Source organism: Lipotes vexillifer, unplaced genomic scaffold (assembly GCF_000442215.2).
Source record: "Lipotes vexillifer unplaced genomic scaffold, Lipotes_vexillifer_v1.1 scaffold69, whole genome shotgun sequence".
NCBI lineage: Eukaryota > Metazoa > Chordata > Mammalia > Artiodactyla > Lipotidae > Lipotes > Lipotes vexillifer.
In genome coordinates, this window is record NW_006790942.1 from 6,465,276 (window position 1) to 6,482,721 (window position 17,446).

At 40.7% G+C, this 17,446-nt stretch overlaps 1 protein-coding gene across 1 annotated transcript in view; it reads right to left on the reverse strand.

Moving 5' to 3' along the window:
- Positions 1–427: 427 nt before the first annotated feature.
- Positions 428–17,446, reverse strand: part of TOX (thymocyte selection associated high mobility group box) — a 304,689-nt gene continuing 287,670 nt past the window's right edge. The window contains exons 7-9 of the mRNA XM_007464057.1: positions 8,662–9,027; positions 1,759–1,904; positions 428–1,424 (exon numbers count right to left, since the gene is read on the reverse strand). Of these exons, the coding sequence (XP_007464119.1) occupies positions 1,388–1,424; positions 1,759–1,904; positions 8,662–9,027 (549 nt within the window). The 3' untranslated portion in view covers positions 428–1,387. The remainder of the gene's footprint in view (positions 1,425–1,758; positions 1,905–8,661; positions 9,028–17,446) is intronic.

Consider the following 17,446-nt stretch of genomic DNA (forward strand, 5'->3'; position numbering starts at 1 on the left):
CTAAATGTTTTCTGGATTTTGTGAAAAGCATGCAGCTTGCAGAATTTGATTGATTTGACTTTAATTCTTTTTTGTGGGGAGGGGAGGGAGTTTACAGATGGACTAAAACCAGCTGAGAACCAAGAAGCCATCTTTTTCTTTCAGATAGAGACCCATCTGTTTAGTCTTGGAGCCTATGTGACTTTTAGGGCAATTCTCTGTTCTATTTTATGAAGAAAGTTCTTAAATATCATAGCTTTTCGTTTGTGTCAACCAAAGAAATATAGAAATAAGGGCTGGTTACTTTAGTTTCCTTCTAAAATGAAAAGTAGATTTGGCTTTATTCACTGTAAAAACTAAAGTATTCACACCAAGCGTGAATTTTTTTTTTTTTTGCCAGCAAAAGTTAAAACATCAAAGAAACCTCTTTCAAATACTAACAAATTTACTTACAAACACCTATATTTATTATTTCATAAATAGGCGCAAGAGTTTCCATAAAAAAAGATTAAATACAGACACAGTATGAAGAAATGATACAGAGCCGTATGTAAAGGTTATAATTTAGCTGTTTCCAATCTGTTTCTGCATCTAATAAAATAACAGGTAAGCATTTGGCAGTTTTATACATAAAAGGACTTAAATGACATTTACTAACCATTACACAAAAAGTGATACAAAAAAGCAATTTTTCTGCAGTACAAAATAAACGTGTTTGCACTTCCCTTCACACTAGTTTCTTTTTGTCTGATCAATGAGACAAAGCCAATTTGTTTTTAAATGAAAATCGTTTGGGAATACGGTTTTTTTTTCAAATACTTTGAAAATATAGAACTATTAGTCAGTTGTTTTAAAAATGAAGTAAAAATATGAATGTTTGCCAATTTAACCCCTATTGTGAAATCAATAAACTGGAATGAGCCAGTTTCAAATCACAATTTAGCTACAAAAACATTCACATTTTATACTCTAGGAGAGTGTGACATAGATGCTATTTACAAACTTGCTATGACTGCTACATCAAGCCATTTAAAAAGTCTTTAGTAGTTTCATATAAACACCCATTATGAAAACCAATGGAAAATCCAGGACTTTTATCCAAGACATCTATAGTTGCTAAGGCAGTTACTATAGCGCAGCACTTCACAGCAAAAAACCAACATAAAATCTGAATGGTCCAAATTTCCTTCAGGGAAGAAGAAAAACAATGTCCATAAAGGATTAAAAAAATAATAAAGAAGCATGACTATTTCTTCCAGAGTGGGTGACCCACAAGCTCAAATGGTCCTAAGTGCTTAGCAACTTGTATTTTTCTAATAAAATGGAGAACTGCCTTGACTATACAAAGCAATCCACGGTGAAAAGACTTCCCTGAATGCCTCAGTGGAAAGAAGAGGTGTTCGGATTTTCAGGTAAGGTACAGTGCTTTGTCCCTCTGCATGCCCCTGTGCGAAGAGAAAACAGACAGATGATGCCTTGTTAACAGGACAGCCTTGCTACAGGTGACCAAGGGGGACGTGTCTATCTGCTCTAGCTTGAGGGGTGGAGTTGGGCACTGGGAAAGTGCACAGTAAAAGCCAACAGGATCTAAAGGCATTTATTCTTGGAATGGTTGGAAGGATGCTTAAAAATTTCTGCTTTCACGAACACGGAACCGTTCTAGATTATCTTTTGTAAAGCAGGAAGAAATGACGGATCTTTCCAACGACCAGAGAGCAGGGCACAACATGCCTGCTATGAGAGCTGTGTGCCACCAGGTGGCGATGGCTGGCCACTTACCCACTACTGCAGTAGTCATTCCAGTCCACGGGCTGGGCGGGAGGATTTCTGCACCCAGAGCGCACATATTCCATGGCCTGGGTGACCACTTGTGCAGCTGTAGACGTAGGATTGATTATAGTCTGATAGTCGGGAAGATTAAATCCCTGAAAGGGAAAGCAAGTCCACAAATAAGGATCAAAGTGCCTTTTTAAGAAGAAAAGCACCTAAGTATTTATCCATTGTTTGCAAACACTACTGCCTTCTTGCTAGTGTCCCTGAAAGGGCAAAAGCTTATCCTGAGGATGCAGAAAACTTAAAACAAAGATGGAAAGGAAGTGCCCACCACCCAACCTTTTTACCTTTCCTTCATTTAACCATGTGTTAGAAAACCTTGAATTATACTCTTGAGCAGATAAATTGAATTTAGAAGCAATTTAAAATTTAGAAAAGCCAACTCAATCAAAACAAAGGGAAAAGGCCCTAAACCCCTCAGAGTTTATGTTTTCTATCAAACCTAAGGATACATTAATAGTTAATCCCCAGAATATGCAACAGAATCTTTTTTGAAGGATCCAGGCAGCAGGTGGCTGAGTGTTTTATTAGACTACACCTATTCACATATTGTTCTCAAAACCCTTTTTCTTCAGTCAGTCACAAAGGGACCATCTGCTTCTTCTTTTATTTGTACTTCTTTTTTTCAGCTAAAAATTTCAGCCAAAGCTTTTTAACAGTTGTTGGACTAATATAGGGAAGGAGATTCAAAACAACTTGCCAGTGGAAAACACAGAGAAGGAAGAGTATAAGACAGAGCAAATATTTTTTAATTGAAAAGTCTATTAACTAAATAATAATCAGACTTCAGGAAGGTTCTTTTAATACACTGGTATGGTGAAGTGTTGACTTTTAATCCTTGCAGAGCTATTAAAAATTCAAGGACAGAATCTCTGAAGTAGACAGCTATATCTGGTAAACAAAAAGCATTATATGCTAAGATTTATTTTTAGCTTATCTGGTGAATTCAAGAGCAGCATAAGCAAGCTTTACTGGAAATGACCAAAAAAGCAACTTAATTAATCTTGTGGCTGTACTTGCAGAGAGCTTCTTTTGAAGGCATAATATTGTTGAGATTTTTACCTTTTTTAAAAAATTCAGCAGAATGATCAGAAAATTGATTTTCAACTAAGGCTATTTCCTTAGACTTTCACTCATTTGAGGGTACCTTGGGTAAAGACTCAAGGACATCTATTATCAAATGTCCTCAATTCTCAATATTGGCTTTAAGATATTAATTTATTTTCCATTCACGTGATTAAAGACTTCAAGCCAATGTCCACGCAAACTCCCACCAAAGCTGCTCATGAAAGACAAATCATTGAAAAGTAGAGTATTCAGCCAGCTGGGCTATTTGACCTCACACAGACTAGAAGGAATAGAATGTTTCCTAAACTAACAACTGGCTTGTGGGAGGTAAGTTTGTTTATGCAGACACCACCTGCAGCTCCAGCCATAAACATTTTCCAGAAGAGGGGGGTGAGAAGTGAGAGGTATATAACTGGATATTTGGTTCTCCAGGCCTTTCCAGGCTGGCATCCTCTCTTTCTCCAGACCATCCTGTACCTCTGTGACACAAGGAGTTTCACTGGCTTCGGCAAACTGTATTCGTTTCATTATGGTCCCATAATGTCTTTATGGGGCTTACTGTCCGGCTTTCTGGACCTCTTGCCCGAGTGTCTCATGTGATGCTGTGTGATGCTAGGCAGACAGCAGGAAAAAGTCCACAGAGAGAAGAGCCTCGCGCTGACTCTTATTTCAGCCCCGTCATCAGGGCTGCCCAGTGACCAGAGAGTGTTTTGTGTTGCTTACTGGATATTCTCAGGGTCAAACCCACAGTAGTGGGTCAATAAATCATGTGTTCCAATAAATAAGTTTTAACATTGACTATTTGATGCTCATCTTGGAAAGGCCTGGGGAATATAACTGTGTAAATACCAAGGCTTTCCTATCTTTTTAATGTAAAGTTCTCCACATTGTATTTTTGCACAATCAACAAAACGTAACCTAAAAGTAAGTAAGTCTCAAAAACAGAGTAGTTGAAAATATCTCGCGTTGAAGGTATGGAAACATATGAGAAAGCAAAAAATAAATAAAAATAAATCAACCTGCTTCCACCCAACACCACACAATCAAAAAACGGAAATGACCATTGTCTTTTCTTCCTATTCAGTGAATATGGTCCCTCAAGCTTGGGAGAGAGAATAGCAGGAGAACATTAATTTTTAAGTGATCACTTTAAGATTAAATGGGTAACTTCAGTTTACAAAACCAAAATTATGCATTATCTACAAAGCTCAAAGATTTAAAATTCAGCTAACTTCAGTGCCTAAATTTAAGATCACTAGTATTAAAACAACCGAGGACCAAGAAAAATACAAGCAAAGCCTGAAGACCATTATTTTACTTGCTTTCAATTTAGAAAATGAAACATTCTTCTGAAGACTGTATTAAGAGATGTTGAGGTCAAACCCAGAACTATGGACGTTTTTATTACTGATGAAAATATGAAACAACAATGATGATATAAATTTTTGAAAAACTGTTTGCTTAGCAGTCTAATTAAACAAGGCTGAATATTTTGCATTTTAATGCTCAAGAGAAAAATCACCAACTGTTTTGTAGCATGCCTGGAATTTTAAATTTCATTTTCTGGTGCCAGATTGAAATAAAAATAGGAAACATGATAAAGATTAATTTGATGTCAGAAGGGACATTTGCTCTTTAATTAGATTTCTGTAGCCCTAGCAGTTTTGTTGTGCCACCACAGCAAGTCCTAAAAAAGCCTGCAGCAATACCAAACAGTGATCTTCATATCCACACTTTACTGGGAACTAATTTCATTTCCTGCCTGTCTGGAGAGGTATTTTCAACAGGCATCAATGTTTTTGTCTTCACAACTGATTTATTCATCAATCTCAATGTGATTTTTTTAAACCTTTAAATTATACCCACATCCTAAAGCAGCTGTTTATTACACAAGGAAATTGAAAATCTGTCTGTGTGATACCATACAAAGATTTTTTTCTTAAGGTTATAAAGGAAGTTGACAGATATTAATGATTTTTTTTTTCTCTTAACCTCATTCGACAATATAGTGAACAAAAAAAGGAAGAAAATTGGACCCAAAAAACCCCAGGTCTATGGGCTTACTGTATAAAATATTATTCCAGGAAAAAAAAAACAAACAACAAACTATTACTCCTAGTGGACTACACAATCATTTTTGTAGGATACATTCATTTTCAAAAGGATAATAAAATAACTAAAGTAATACTGAAATATGAAACTTTACTTTAAAAATACAGGAGCCATTAACTTTCTCCTTCTCTCTTTTTCTTTGTTTGGTGTTTGAAAATGGGAACATGGCCCCCGTGCCCAGGAAGCAAACATTGTCAGGATGAAGATGATGGACCAGACAGGTCAAATCCCATTCATTAGCTCTACAACCACAGGCTAAAGACCCACTTGGATGACATGAACACTGGCCCCACAGGCCACTGTGAGTGAAATAAGCTGAGTGACATGGAGCGGTGACGGACTCTCTGATCCTGATTGTAGGGTTGACAACTCGTTGGGGCTTCCAGCCCCCTTAACCTGCAGGATCCTACTCCAGTGACCTACCCATGAATCTAACCTCGTTGCCCAACACTCGCCCTTCCTCGCCAGGCTCCCCTTCCACATCTGCACAAGCCACGCCCCTCCCAGTTAGGTCCTCCAGCCAGGAGCCCCTTTTCCGTGCTACTGCTCTCTGCTGGTATCTACCCTTCCCACCTTCTGATTCTTTTTTTTTTTTTTTTTTTTTTTTTTTAGCGGTACGCGGGCCTGTCGCGGTTGTGGCCTCTCCCGTTGTGGAGCACAGGCTCCGAACGCGCAGGCTCAGCGGCCATGGCTCACGGGCCCAGCCGCTCCGTGGCATGTGGGATCTTCCCGGACCGGTTCACGAATCCGCGCCCCCTGCATCGCAAGGCGGACTCTCAACCACTGCACCGCCAGGGAAGCCCGCACCTTCTGATTCTTAAAGGCTGCTTCCTCTTCTCATCCACCTGCTCTTGAGAGGGGCCTTCTTTATCCATCCCAGCAAAAGACCTGCCGTTCCTCCACACACCCTGCAGTCTGCCCCCCTGTTTTATTTTTTTCCATGGGATCCTAGTTATTTATCTGTTTATCTTATTACTACCTGCCACCCCCCCCCGCCCCAACTCTGATGGGAGCTCCATGCGTGCACAACTCACTCACTCATTTGAGATTCTACAAACTAGCCTGTAATTTCTTCCAATATTTAAACTTTTACTACTAATTTTTTATTCACTCATTTGTTCATTTGTCCCTTCAACAATTATTTTATTGACTATCTACAATGATCAAGGCATCGTTAAAAGTGAGTTCAGTCACTGCGGTCTCTGCAGCTGTACTGCCTCTCCATTTTGGGTTCATGCCATTTTGTCTCTATTATTAATGTAAATTGAAATCAGGTCCTACCGTCTCAATAAGAACACTTTCTGAGATACACGAATAGAACTGACTTAAAGATTGATGAGTAACTTGTCCAACGTAATCTGTTCTATTTTTTCCTATTCAGTTAAGATGCTATACGGAAAGTCACATCTCTTAAGTTTCCACGTGTGGCCTTATGCAATTCTGAAATGTTGGTCACAGCCAGCTCATCTAAGGTATGAGTATAAATGGAAAATGAACTGTCTCTGAGTGGATAAATTAGTAGAAAGGTGCTCTCTCTGCACAGAGCTCTGGCCCTCAGCTTGGGGAGGGGGCCGTGACCTCTGTATTCTTTCCTCTGAGGAGAAACACCCCTCACTACAGCACTGTGAGCAAAACACGGGCCCTCAGCCAGGCAGCACACCTAGGCAGGACTCAAAACACGTGACTGAAGGTCGAGTCCCTCGAGGTCTTAGCTCTTCACTCAAACACTATTGGTTCATTAAAATGCGAGGACACCCAAAGAGTGTCCCTCTTATTGAGAGTAACGTCTGATGGAAAGAATGGCAATTGGACCCTTTGAATATCAATTGCTGGTCACAAACCCCGCTGTAGACAAGGCAAGATGGTGGATGGAGGTTGGCTTTTCCCCAGTGGGTCGACAGCCAGTCTGTTGACAGGTAAGTCAGTTGTCTGAGCTTTATCAATATCCTTGGCTTAGGGACCAAAGGAAGACTTCAGTAAAGAGATGAGTCCTTTGCTCTCCACAACCATTCAATTTCAGAACTAACTAGGATGTAAAGACCCTCCCAATTCTTAGAAGAAACTGTTAAGAATTTACAAGAATGATTAAGAGTGAGAGGCAGCAGGCCTAGCGTTTAAGAATCCAGGATCTGGGCTTCCTTGGTGGTACAGTGGTTGGGAATCCGCCTGCCAGTGCATGGGACACGGGTTCCAGCCCTGGTCCGGGAAGATCCCACATGCCGCGGAGCAACTAAGCCCACGCGCCACAACTACTGAGCCTGTGCTCTAGAGCCTGCGAGCCACAACTACCGAAGCCAGCGTGCCTAGAGCCCGAGCTCCGCAACAAGAGAAGCCACCACAGTGAGAAGCCCGCGCACCGCAACGAAGAGTAGCCCCCGCTCGCCGCAGCTAGAGAAAGCCCGCGCGCAGCAACAAAGACCCAACACGGTCAAAAATAAATTAAAAAAAAAAAAAAAAAAGAATCCAGGCTCTGATTGCTGAACAGAGTTGGGTTTGAATTCCAGCTCTGACCTTACGGGCATGTTACTCAACTCTGCTGAGCTTGAGTCGCCTCACCTGTGAGATGAAGGCGACGTCAGGACCTGCGCTGTAAATTTTCTGAAATTAAAGATGAGGTAGGTGATGTATTAAGGTTGGTCACTGTCACCTCTTGGAAACCCTGTCTATAATGACAACACTAAAAATGAATTTACTATATTTGACTGCTCTTTCTGCCTCCTCTGCACCCCACTGTGGCAAACTGTAGGCTCGAAGTCCACAGCGGGCTAGATATCGCGCCCACAGGAAGACTATGCTTGCACATTTAATTACAGCTCTGGGACAACAGAGTCATTGGATTATAAAAGTGAGAGATTACTTTGATATGTTTTATAGGCTTTACCTTGATCTATTTTGTTAAAATAAGTTTTTAGGATTTTTAAATGCTTTACGTTCAGTTTACATCATTTGCTCCTTATTCCCAAATTTTAAAATAACACCAAAATCCAAAAGGAAAACTTGATTTCAAAGAAAAGTTAAGATAAGACTGCACACAAATGGTTTCCGTAACTGGGGGGTGGGCAGGGAGGCTTCCAAACCTCCTGTGTTTTCTAATCTATGTAGAAGCCAGATATCCATTTTTAAATAAACTGGTTAATAACTGGTTATAACTGGTTATAACTCTGGTTAATATTTTCATTTCTTAGGACTCTCAAGGGTGTACCAAATTTGATATTTCTGACTAGAAACAGTGGGCCTGATTTCATCTTGCAGCATTTATTGGACCCAACGGGCGTATCATCAAGACTTTCTCATTTCCAAACAATATGCGCATATATTTTAAAGGTAGGCTTCTCAACCCCAAAGAGATCTTTAGCAGTAGTGGCATCTGAAAACAACAAATGTACTTTACTCAAGAGGCAGAAAACAGGAAGGGTGATTAGAGACATGAAGCAAAACGGGTATACCACGGGAAAGAAGTCCGGGATTATGAAAAGCAGAAGCTACTGTGATTGTAGGAGGCTCTGCCCAACTCACCCCGTGAATTACCTTTCGGGAAGCAGATATTTGTTGAAGATCTTCCATTCTCTCTCCACTTAAACGGAAGAACTGACAAACCCCGCCCCCCCCCCCCCCCCCCCCCAGCCCCTCCGAAGGGGAGTCCAGTGCGCGGCGCGGCATGGCACGTACCTGCTGCATGGTGGGGGAGTGTAAGGCGGGCTGGACCTGCATGGGGAGCTGGGTGCCAAGGGGCTGCTGCATGTTGAGATGCTGGTGAAGAGGGGGGCTGATCTGGAGGGGAGGAGCGGGGGACACGGCCATGTTTGCTATAGAGACAGTCACTGGCATTTGGTTATTGGCCTTGGGGGCTATGCTCCTAGGGAGACTGGGATGCATGGTGGTTAGGTGAGGGTTCATTCCTGGTTGTTGGTGATAGTGAGAACTTAGGTACAGAGCTGAGTGGGCCTGGCTGGGCCCAGGGAACACTGACGGCGGCTTTGAATTGATCAGCTGCGGAGGCTGAGATGTCTTCACGTCAACGGGTTCGCTGTAGCTCTGCGGAGGAACAAACAAGAGCAGAGTTAAGAGACGGACCCACGGGTGTTGCTTTTCCTTAGGAAGCTGCTCTGAGTTCACTCGTGAACGTTCACGTGAATCAACACCTGTTACTACTCTTGACTCTCAAAAACAACTCCTTCATCATTTGCCACGTGACTTTATGCAAGTCTGAGCTCATTTCACCTCTTTTATAAAATCTAAAACGACGTATGATGACATTTTTTTTTCTTTGCTTAAATGCTAAGCTCTAATTTGGTGACTTTTCTCATCATCCAAAGAGAGATAAAAAGATGAGGGGTGGGGTGGATGCCATCAGTGCCCTAAGAGGAATTACCAGCCAGTGTGGCTCGCTTGGAAAGGAAGTCACTTCTGGAGTTCGTCTGTTGATTGTAAGTTTAGTTTTTTATTTTCCCTCTTGATATTCTCAAAGAGCTTTGGCATAGATATTTGCACAAAGAAACAAAGTTGGTTGATGGAACTGGATAAGGAAGAAAAGAGTTCAAAAATACCTTTCTGAAGTCATATAAAACCACGTTAATATATCTTCAAAGTAACCATAGAACACGTTTTGATTTTTTGAAGAGTTGGTGATGAATTATCCTCAGTAATGAACTGGATAAAAATAATCTCTCTTAGGAATTTTAGACTCCGTCATAAATTAATTTTGCCCTAACTTTTTTCACACCTTCACACGGTCATTTCCTAATAATCTTTTAATTGACTTAAAAACTAGACATTTCAGTGGAAGCTGAAAAGCGTCAAGAATGAACCCCAAAGCATTTCTTCTTGGGCATGAACCTGCCTACTTCTGGCGAGAGGAAGAGGCTGATAAACAAATGGTGAAAGGTGAAACCAGCTGGAGAAAGAAAATGCTGAAATGTCCTTCTGGAGAAAAAAGTCACTTGGTCAAAACAAGGTCTTGAGGATGCATCTGTGCCCTTGTTCTGTGACCTAGATGTCATGCTTCTTCCGTTGATAAGTCAGCATGAGCTTCTTGTTACCCAGAACTGAGGGCCTTCCTGGGCTCCCCTTGCTAGGTCTCCGCACAGCACCGTGGACAGACGGGTATGTTCACGAGTCTGGCTCATCATGCACAGCGACATGAAACTCCGCGTGGGAACTTCATTGCACAAGGCAGCCAGCAACGCAACTCATTTCCTCCCAACAGTGTAGGAAAACTGAGTGAGAGCCGCAGTAAGAATGGTGCTGCACGTGTGCTGAGCGGAGGAGGCCAGGCTGGGGTGAGCACTGGTGGCCTCACATCCTCTCCCTATGGGAAGGACGCAACTGCCATCTCTAAAAACATGTCAGCCATGGAGATGTGGGGTCCTGTGAGACGCTGATTTTACTCCAGGCAGAGTAGATAGTAAGGTGAACCCTAAAGAATCCAAGCTCCTCTGAAGAATCCTCTCATTATAATATTTTTCTCTGTTAGTAGTGATGCAGATTTTCTGAAATAGGAATAGACATTCAGACTCCCTGCTCTCTGCATTAACATGAAAAAGGTCAAAAACTGTTCACAAAAATTTTCAAGGGGAGGCTTTAGACCAAAGAAGCTTTATGAAATGTAGTACCTAAAAGGTGCTTTCAATTAAAAAAAAAAACAAACTTAAGTCATTTTCTTTTTTTGGTTCCATTTAAAAATTCTTATTGTTGATGTGCAGAGCAGTGAACAATTCAAGGAAAAGGTCAAATGGGTTAACTCAGGCTGTGTAAACAGTGACTAGCTTTACATCAGAATAACAGGTACTGCAGTGATATGCCTCAAAAGTCATTCCATATATGCCAAGAAGATTATGTGCTTATTGTGTGTCTGTGCGTTTAAGTCACGAGGCAAAGTGTTTTCATTGTGTTTGCATTCCATCTTCTTTGACCTAGCACAGAAGGGCTAATTTCATATTTAGTTACATACTGCATCAACTTCATACAGGAAAGGAACAATTACACAATGACCAGATAGCTACGAAAATTAATACATGTTATTGTGTCTTCTTTTTGGCCTTATAGTTGCTTTCACTTAAACAGAAGAAAAATCACTCACAATTCCCATACTGTCAAAACTATAAAATCTATGTAGCTGTAAAATGTTTTCACTTTGTATTTCTGTAGCCAATAATCACATCATTATCTAGTGATATGGTACACACAGAGCAGTAGATAGGCAGCCTGACCTTGTATGAACACATATGTGTGTATGGGAACACATATGTGTGTATGGGAACACAGCATGACAGGTTCAGATATGATCATACGATCGCCCCAGGAATTCCAACAAGGTAATTAAAAACATATTTAAATTAAACAAACCTAAAGGGATATACTTATGCTACACTTAGAAATCACTGATTGTAGTGGGTACAGATGCTTAGCAAGCAGTTGGGCTGGCTTCATGGGCCAGAAGCCAGTCCTGGCAAGCAGCTCTAAGGACTTTGCCACTTTGCCCCCCGCCGACACAGTTTCCAAGTTGTATTAGAGGGGGTTTGTGGAAACATAAGTGTCCTTAAAAAACAAGTTTCCATGACAAAATATGTGTGGGAAGAGCACTGGGCCACATCAGGTTAAGAGGGTGCGTCTCCTGCAGGACTTATCAGAGTCTTGAGTGTGTCAATGTACACTGTGAATCTCCAAGCGACCATCACAGAAGTCTTTCCTCAGTGGGCCATTTCACTGAAATAGTCTTCAGTGGGAAACACTGGTTCAGGAGAAGAATTAATAAATTACACATGCATATTTAAAATGATAAATAGAACATACATTTCAATTTAAATAGTCATATTTCTTGCCTCAAATAAACTAACTTGTATTGCCCCCAAATGCATATATAAATTACATCCATCCAGGTGTAAAACCAAAATTATCCTTTCTTTCATGTTTACTGGAATACTATCTGCATAGAGAATTTCATATTCTAGGCCAAGGACAGTGACACCACTTCCTGAAGGAATTAGGAAGTCGGTAACTTCTCAGCTATAGCCTGGAAGAGCTAAGGCGTGGATATGTTAAGGCAAATTCAAATTAAACCATGAACCAACTTTTCCTGAATTCCACTTTCTAAATAATAACGTGGTCTGATGCATAGTTAGATGATAGATAGATGTAGAGATAGAGATATAGACAGATAGATACAGAAACAGACAGTAACTTACTTGAGGTACTGTACTGCCAACCTTGAGAAGACTCCTTCCTCATAGTAACTAAACACAAAACATTTTGTCTATCCAGCCATTAGTTTGGCATTTGTCTTCTCAATTCTAAAGCATGTAGAGGTCAGTACTGTTAAACCTATTTTGAAATAGTAGTAGTTTTTAATCACTAGAAGGACTATAATGAAGTGAAATTAAACAGATTTCCAAAACCAAGGATTTAGACAATACTTGAAACAATTTTTAACACAGAGAGAGAAAGAATTTTTGGGAAGTTACATGTTTTCTCTATATTTTCAAAGTTGTTGAATATGACAAGATAAATAATAACACATCTAGCTACGTGCCTAAACATGGCAGGCACTACACTGGGGGTTCTCTTCCTGCATTTTCTCTTCACCGTGATGTCCTGCACCAACAGGAAAGTTTTTTTTGTTTTTTGTTTTTTTTTTTTCTGGCTGCACAGCTTGCAGGATCTTAGTTCCCCCACCAGGGGTTGAACCTGGACCCCGGCAGTGAGAGCACTGAATCCTAACCACTGGACCACCAGGGAATTCCCAGGAAAGGATTTTTTAAAGGTCGGGACTGGAATCTTCTGTGTCCCATGCATCTGACACAGTGCCAAGTATAGAGAAGACAAACACGTTTGTTGAGTGACTGAATGACTGTTCTTGAGCAATATTGCAAGCAGTCACTGTTGCCCTAGCTGATATTCCTGACAAGACATTCTGTTCCTCTTCCTAAGGGGTAAGGAAAGATCTGAAATCTTTGAAAACCCACAGAATATCAGATTGATCTTCATTCTCTGCTCTCATCATGAACCACACCCTTCCAGAAGAAATGAGAAATTATAACCCTTAGCTTTGCCCTTCGGTTAGGTACCATGTGCTTTGTTCCCCACTGGACCTTGGGTGGATGGCAGGAAGCAGGGAAGCTTACCGCGTTTCATCCATATTTTGAGAATTTGTATCTTTGTGTAGAGATTCATTCATTTAGAAAGGAAAAAAAACCTGCTTCTAGCTTCGCTTCTGATGAATTCTTAATCAGACTAATACAACAGACCGCCTATTAATTACAGAGATATTTTATTGCTTTGGAAGATAGGCAGAACACGTTCGTTTTCCATAGCAAAGTGTCACGAATTCACAGCAAAGCGTCATGATTAAATGGAAATATGAAGAAATCATAAGCTTAATATACTCTCACCGTCATTTTCTTCCAATTAAACTATGAAAGCAAGGCTACTATTTTGCAAATAATTACATTGTATATGAAGATCTCTATACCTTCCATTCAGAAACTAGAATTACTTTCTCATACAGTCTAAATCATTTAAATTTGTTTCTAATCTCAAATGCATTAACCATCTTTTATTTAGTGGTGTGTGCTTTGTGTCGGTCACCTGCCAAATATGACCCTATCAGTGTATACACAACTGAAAATCCACCCTTGAATGTGACACCTTCATGGGATGAATGTGTATTTGCTATTGGTTTATGAGCTCTATTTCCTGTTTTCTTTTGGGCCCCTGATTCTAAAGGATGCTTTCTATAAGCAAAATGGAATGTGTGTGTGGGGGGTGCGCAATGAAGACCTTTTGGGTCTTTTCAGTAGTCTTTCACAAAGGGTACGACTCTATAAATATTAAGGTACTTCTTATTAATCAAGTTGTTGATTGTCCAAGATAGTTTCAATCCCATTTACTTTGTATAATGAAGATAATACTGCATAGTCTATAAATGCTCCCTTTCTGGGATGATAAGTGCTATAAAAATGAAAGATTGACAAAGCAATTGTTACTTAAAACAGCAAAGTATAAACACAAGACATAAAGCTCAGTGGAAATAACAATATAGGAGGCGCTGAACCAAATCAGATTAATAGTTCATCTAATTTGATTCTTGTTTCCAGTGCTGACCAATACTTGATGCATTGGAAATTAAACAAAATGTATGCACCTACTCAACTGTGCATTGTTACTTTTGGAAGGAAAATTCTTCTTGGTACTTGCAGGTGATTAGCTTACACCCTGAAGCATGAGATTTTATTATCTTTAAATCACGATCTGGGCTTACAGAGCTGCAAATTTTATGTTAACAGTCATAAAATGATCCATCCTATTTTCATATTCAGACTAAGTATTTGTCTCAATAGCTCTCTACGGCGTGAATTCTATAAGTTACTTTCATCCTGTAAAAAGAAATCATTTGTTTTGTTTCAAATTTACTATCCTTTAATTGAACTGAGAATTGTATTTCTTTACTATCGGTCATGGCAACAGAGAACTTACTTAATTTAGTTCAACACTGTCCTATACTGTACATTAAAAAAAGCTTCCATCATCCTCTGTAAGTTTCGGCACCCCCGCTCAAGGTAGAGACAAAATCTCATACTTGATGTGTGACCTTAAAGTCATGAACCTGATTACTTATACTGAACATACCAGAACATATTCATCCAAGCATCGTCTCTTTCCAGGCTGGCACTTCTGAGCAGCTGTACGCTTATTTCAATAATGCTGCTTTTACTTGGAATATTTGGGAACTTCCGTACAGGATTTTCTTCAGCGCCTGTGGGTCATCGCTTTACATATCCTCAGACAACTCTTTGTCTTTTGGCGGTGAATTTGATTTTTGGAAACAGCTAATAGTCACTTGAAGCCAAGTCTGTTGGATGTATATGGGTGATGTTCGGGGAAAAGAATGAGGTGTGAAAGCCATGTGACAATGTTGATTTGCTAAGGTGGCTCATAAACTTTTGTGGAGTGTGGTTCTAAAAGAGGACCTGCCAAAAGTCTTCTGAACTCTGGGGCAATAATAAAATAAGCTTGTAGCCGCCCAAGGTGAGTCCTTTGAATGCAACACTCATTTTGGGAAGATAAATTCTGGTCTATGCGGTAAGATAAAGCTAGTTCCAGTTGCTTTAGAGTTATACATTGCTTTCAACATAATTTAGGCTCATGTCTAGGAATTCCTGAGTCTATGGAAAAACTGTATTTCCTCAAGCTTTACTTAACAGTCCAACCCAAAATGACCTGAAATAGCATGTAGAACCACTCCAGCCCAGAAACCGTAGGCTCCACAATGGCATATATACTTGACCCTCAGACTATTCGTAGGCTCCCTCAACTAAAGGCTCATAAAGACATTTCAGTTAAGGAACCCGTGTAGGTGATTGTTTTAAATGTCTAGATCATTTTTTATCTTTATAAAAGAATATATGTATGAAGCAAATTTTTCTTATTTTAATGCCACTTTAAAATTTTCTTCATATCAAAGCAGCCTTGCAGACGTTGAAAATATGATCCAGCTATATCGCGAATCATATACAAAACTTTCCTAGTTCTTTGCTATCAATAACATCAAACATAAAATTGATAGTAATAATAATTGCCGGTATTAAGTGCTTTCCTGTGTTCAAGATCCTGAGAGTTTCCTATTTTATTTTAATGGAAACCTAATGATGTAGGTCCTATTATCTTCTCTGTTTAACACATTAGAAAATCGAGACTTTCAATAGTTGAATAACATGCATAAAAGCAAGCAGTTAGGAAGTGAGAAACCTGGAATTTGAACCCAGATGGAGCTGCCCCGAGTGCCTGGGGACGTTTCTGCCCCCTGAGGACTTGTTTCGTGTGACACTGGTGGTGCGTTAGAGGTTTTTAATGCTTCCCTCGGTGCCTGAGGAAGCACAGGTGCTGAAGACGCCTTCAAGATCTTCTCCAAACCTTATTTATAAACCTTTGCTTCCCGCTTTCAAATTTCTCAACGGAAAGAAACTGTTTGCCTAAACAATCCAAGAGTTTGATAATGCTCCCTGTTCAGATTAAATTCCTCCAGGGTAACACGGTGTCTCCATTCTTGTTCTGGATTCAGAGAAAGCAGAGCACAAGGAACCACTGCCCATGCCTGACACGCATCACGGGGTGAACATGCCCACATCTGTGCTTTTCAGACTTAGTAATGTCAGATCCCCTCTCCTCTGCTACTATCTCCTGCCCTCCCTTTTCAGTTGCTTTATGACTCTTTCCTCTGCAATCTCTCCAACTTCCCTCTTTAAATCATAGAGACTAAAACTGAACAGGTTAGCCTTTGCAGGTCTTACGCAGGCTGTGCTTGCAGCTGCCAGTGTGCTCCCTTTCCTGTGTCCTTCACTGCGCGTGTGTTTCCACGGCAGAGGGGCTGTGCTGGGCGGGTCTGTCACCGAGCAGATCTAACCCTGGGTGGGTCTGTCACTGGCTCCACGTGACTAGGTAAAGCACGTGCACAGCTGAACAGCAAGGCACAGAACAGGGCTTCCTAAACATTCCGCAGGCCCCAGCATCCTCTGAGGGTCTCGGGCTGGCCTCTGGTGGTGGGCGGTGGGTGGAAGGGAGGGGTCAGCCTTCTACCCTCATCCCCAGCCTCATTTCAACGAGAACACCTTTACTCTTGGCTGTCTAACATGTAAGAGTTGGCACAGAATTTTACTGAGGATAATAAGAGGCCGTAGTTCTAAAGATATAAAAATTGACAGTCACCCAGGGTAGAGAAAAGCCTACAAGCTTTGGAACCGGAGAGCGAGTGTGAGCTCTCCCTCTGCTACCACCAGCCTCTCCTTCGTCTCTTAGACTCTCCAAGTCACTTAGTCTCTCTTCCTAGAGACTGTCTAGAAAATGGGGCTAAATCTCACTTTGTAGGGTTATTGTGATGATGAGTAGAAATATATGTAAAATGCCGAGCACAGCATGGGACACATAGAAGCTACTAGATAGCAAGGTGCCATTTGTATTTGCGTCGTTACTGAAAAAAATTAGGTGTCCAGCTGAGTGTGTGTCTGTATTGTCATTTTCAAGTACGAAGGTTAGAATATTCTACTACGACTGAGCTTTTTTATTTTGGGTTAACTTCAATTTTATTCGGGTCTGGAGTCATGTTAATTAATATGCCGGGTTAGATGGTATATAATTCATTTAAGCTAAAATGGAATTGAAAGGAGAGGAGCATTGCTAATCCTATGACTCAGTCTCTTGGGGGGACCAATATTCACTGGCTGCTTCTATTTTTTGTTTATGTTCTGTAAGAAACAGCTAATTTTAGAGTAGTGAGACGCAGTTAATTTTAGAGTATAGTTTCAAACCTCTCAAGTATCACGAAACACTCTGATCTGTTGTGCTCATCTTTGGGCTCTCAGCACCAAGCCCTGTGCCTGATGTGGAAGAGGTGTTGTGCAGCTCTGGCTGGGATGCAGACTAGGGCCTGGGGTGGAAGCAGTGAGAAGTAGCTGCCTTGCCG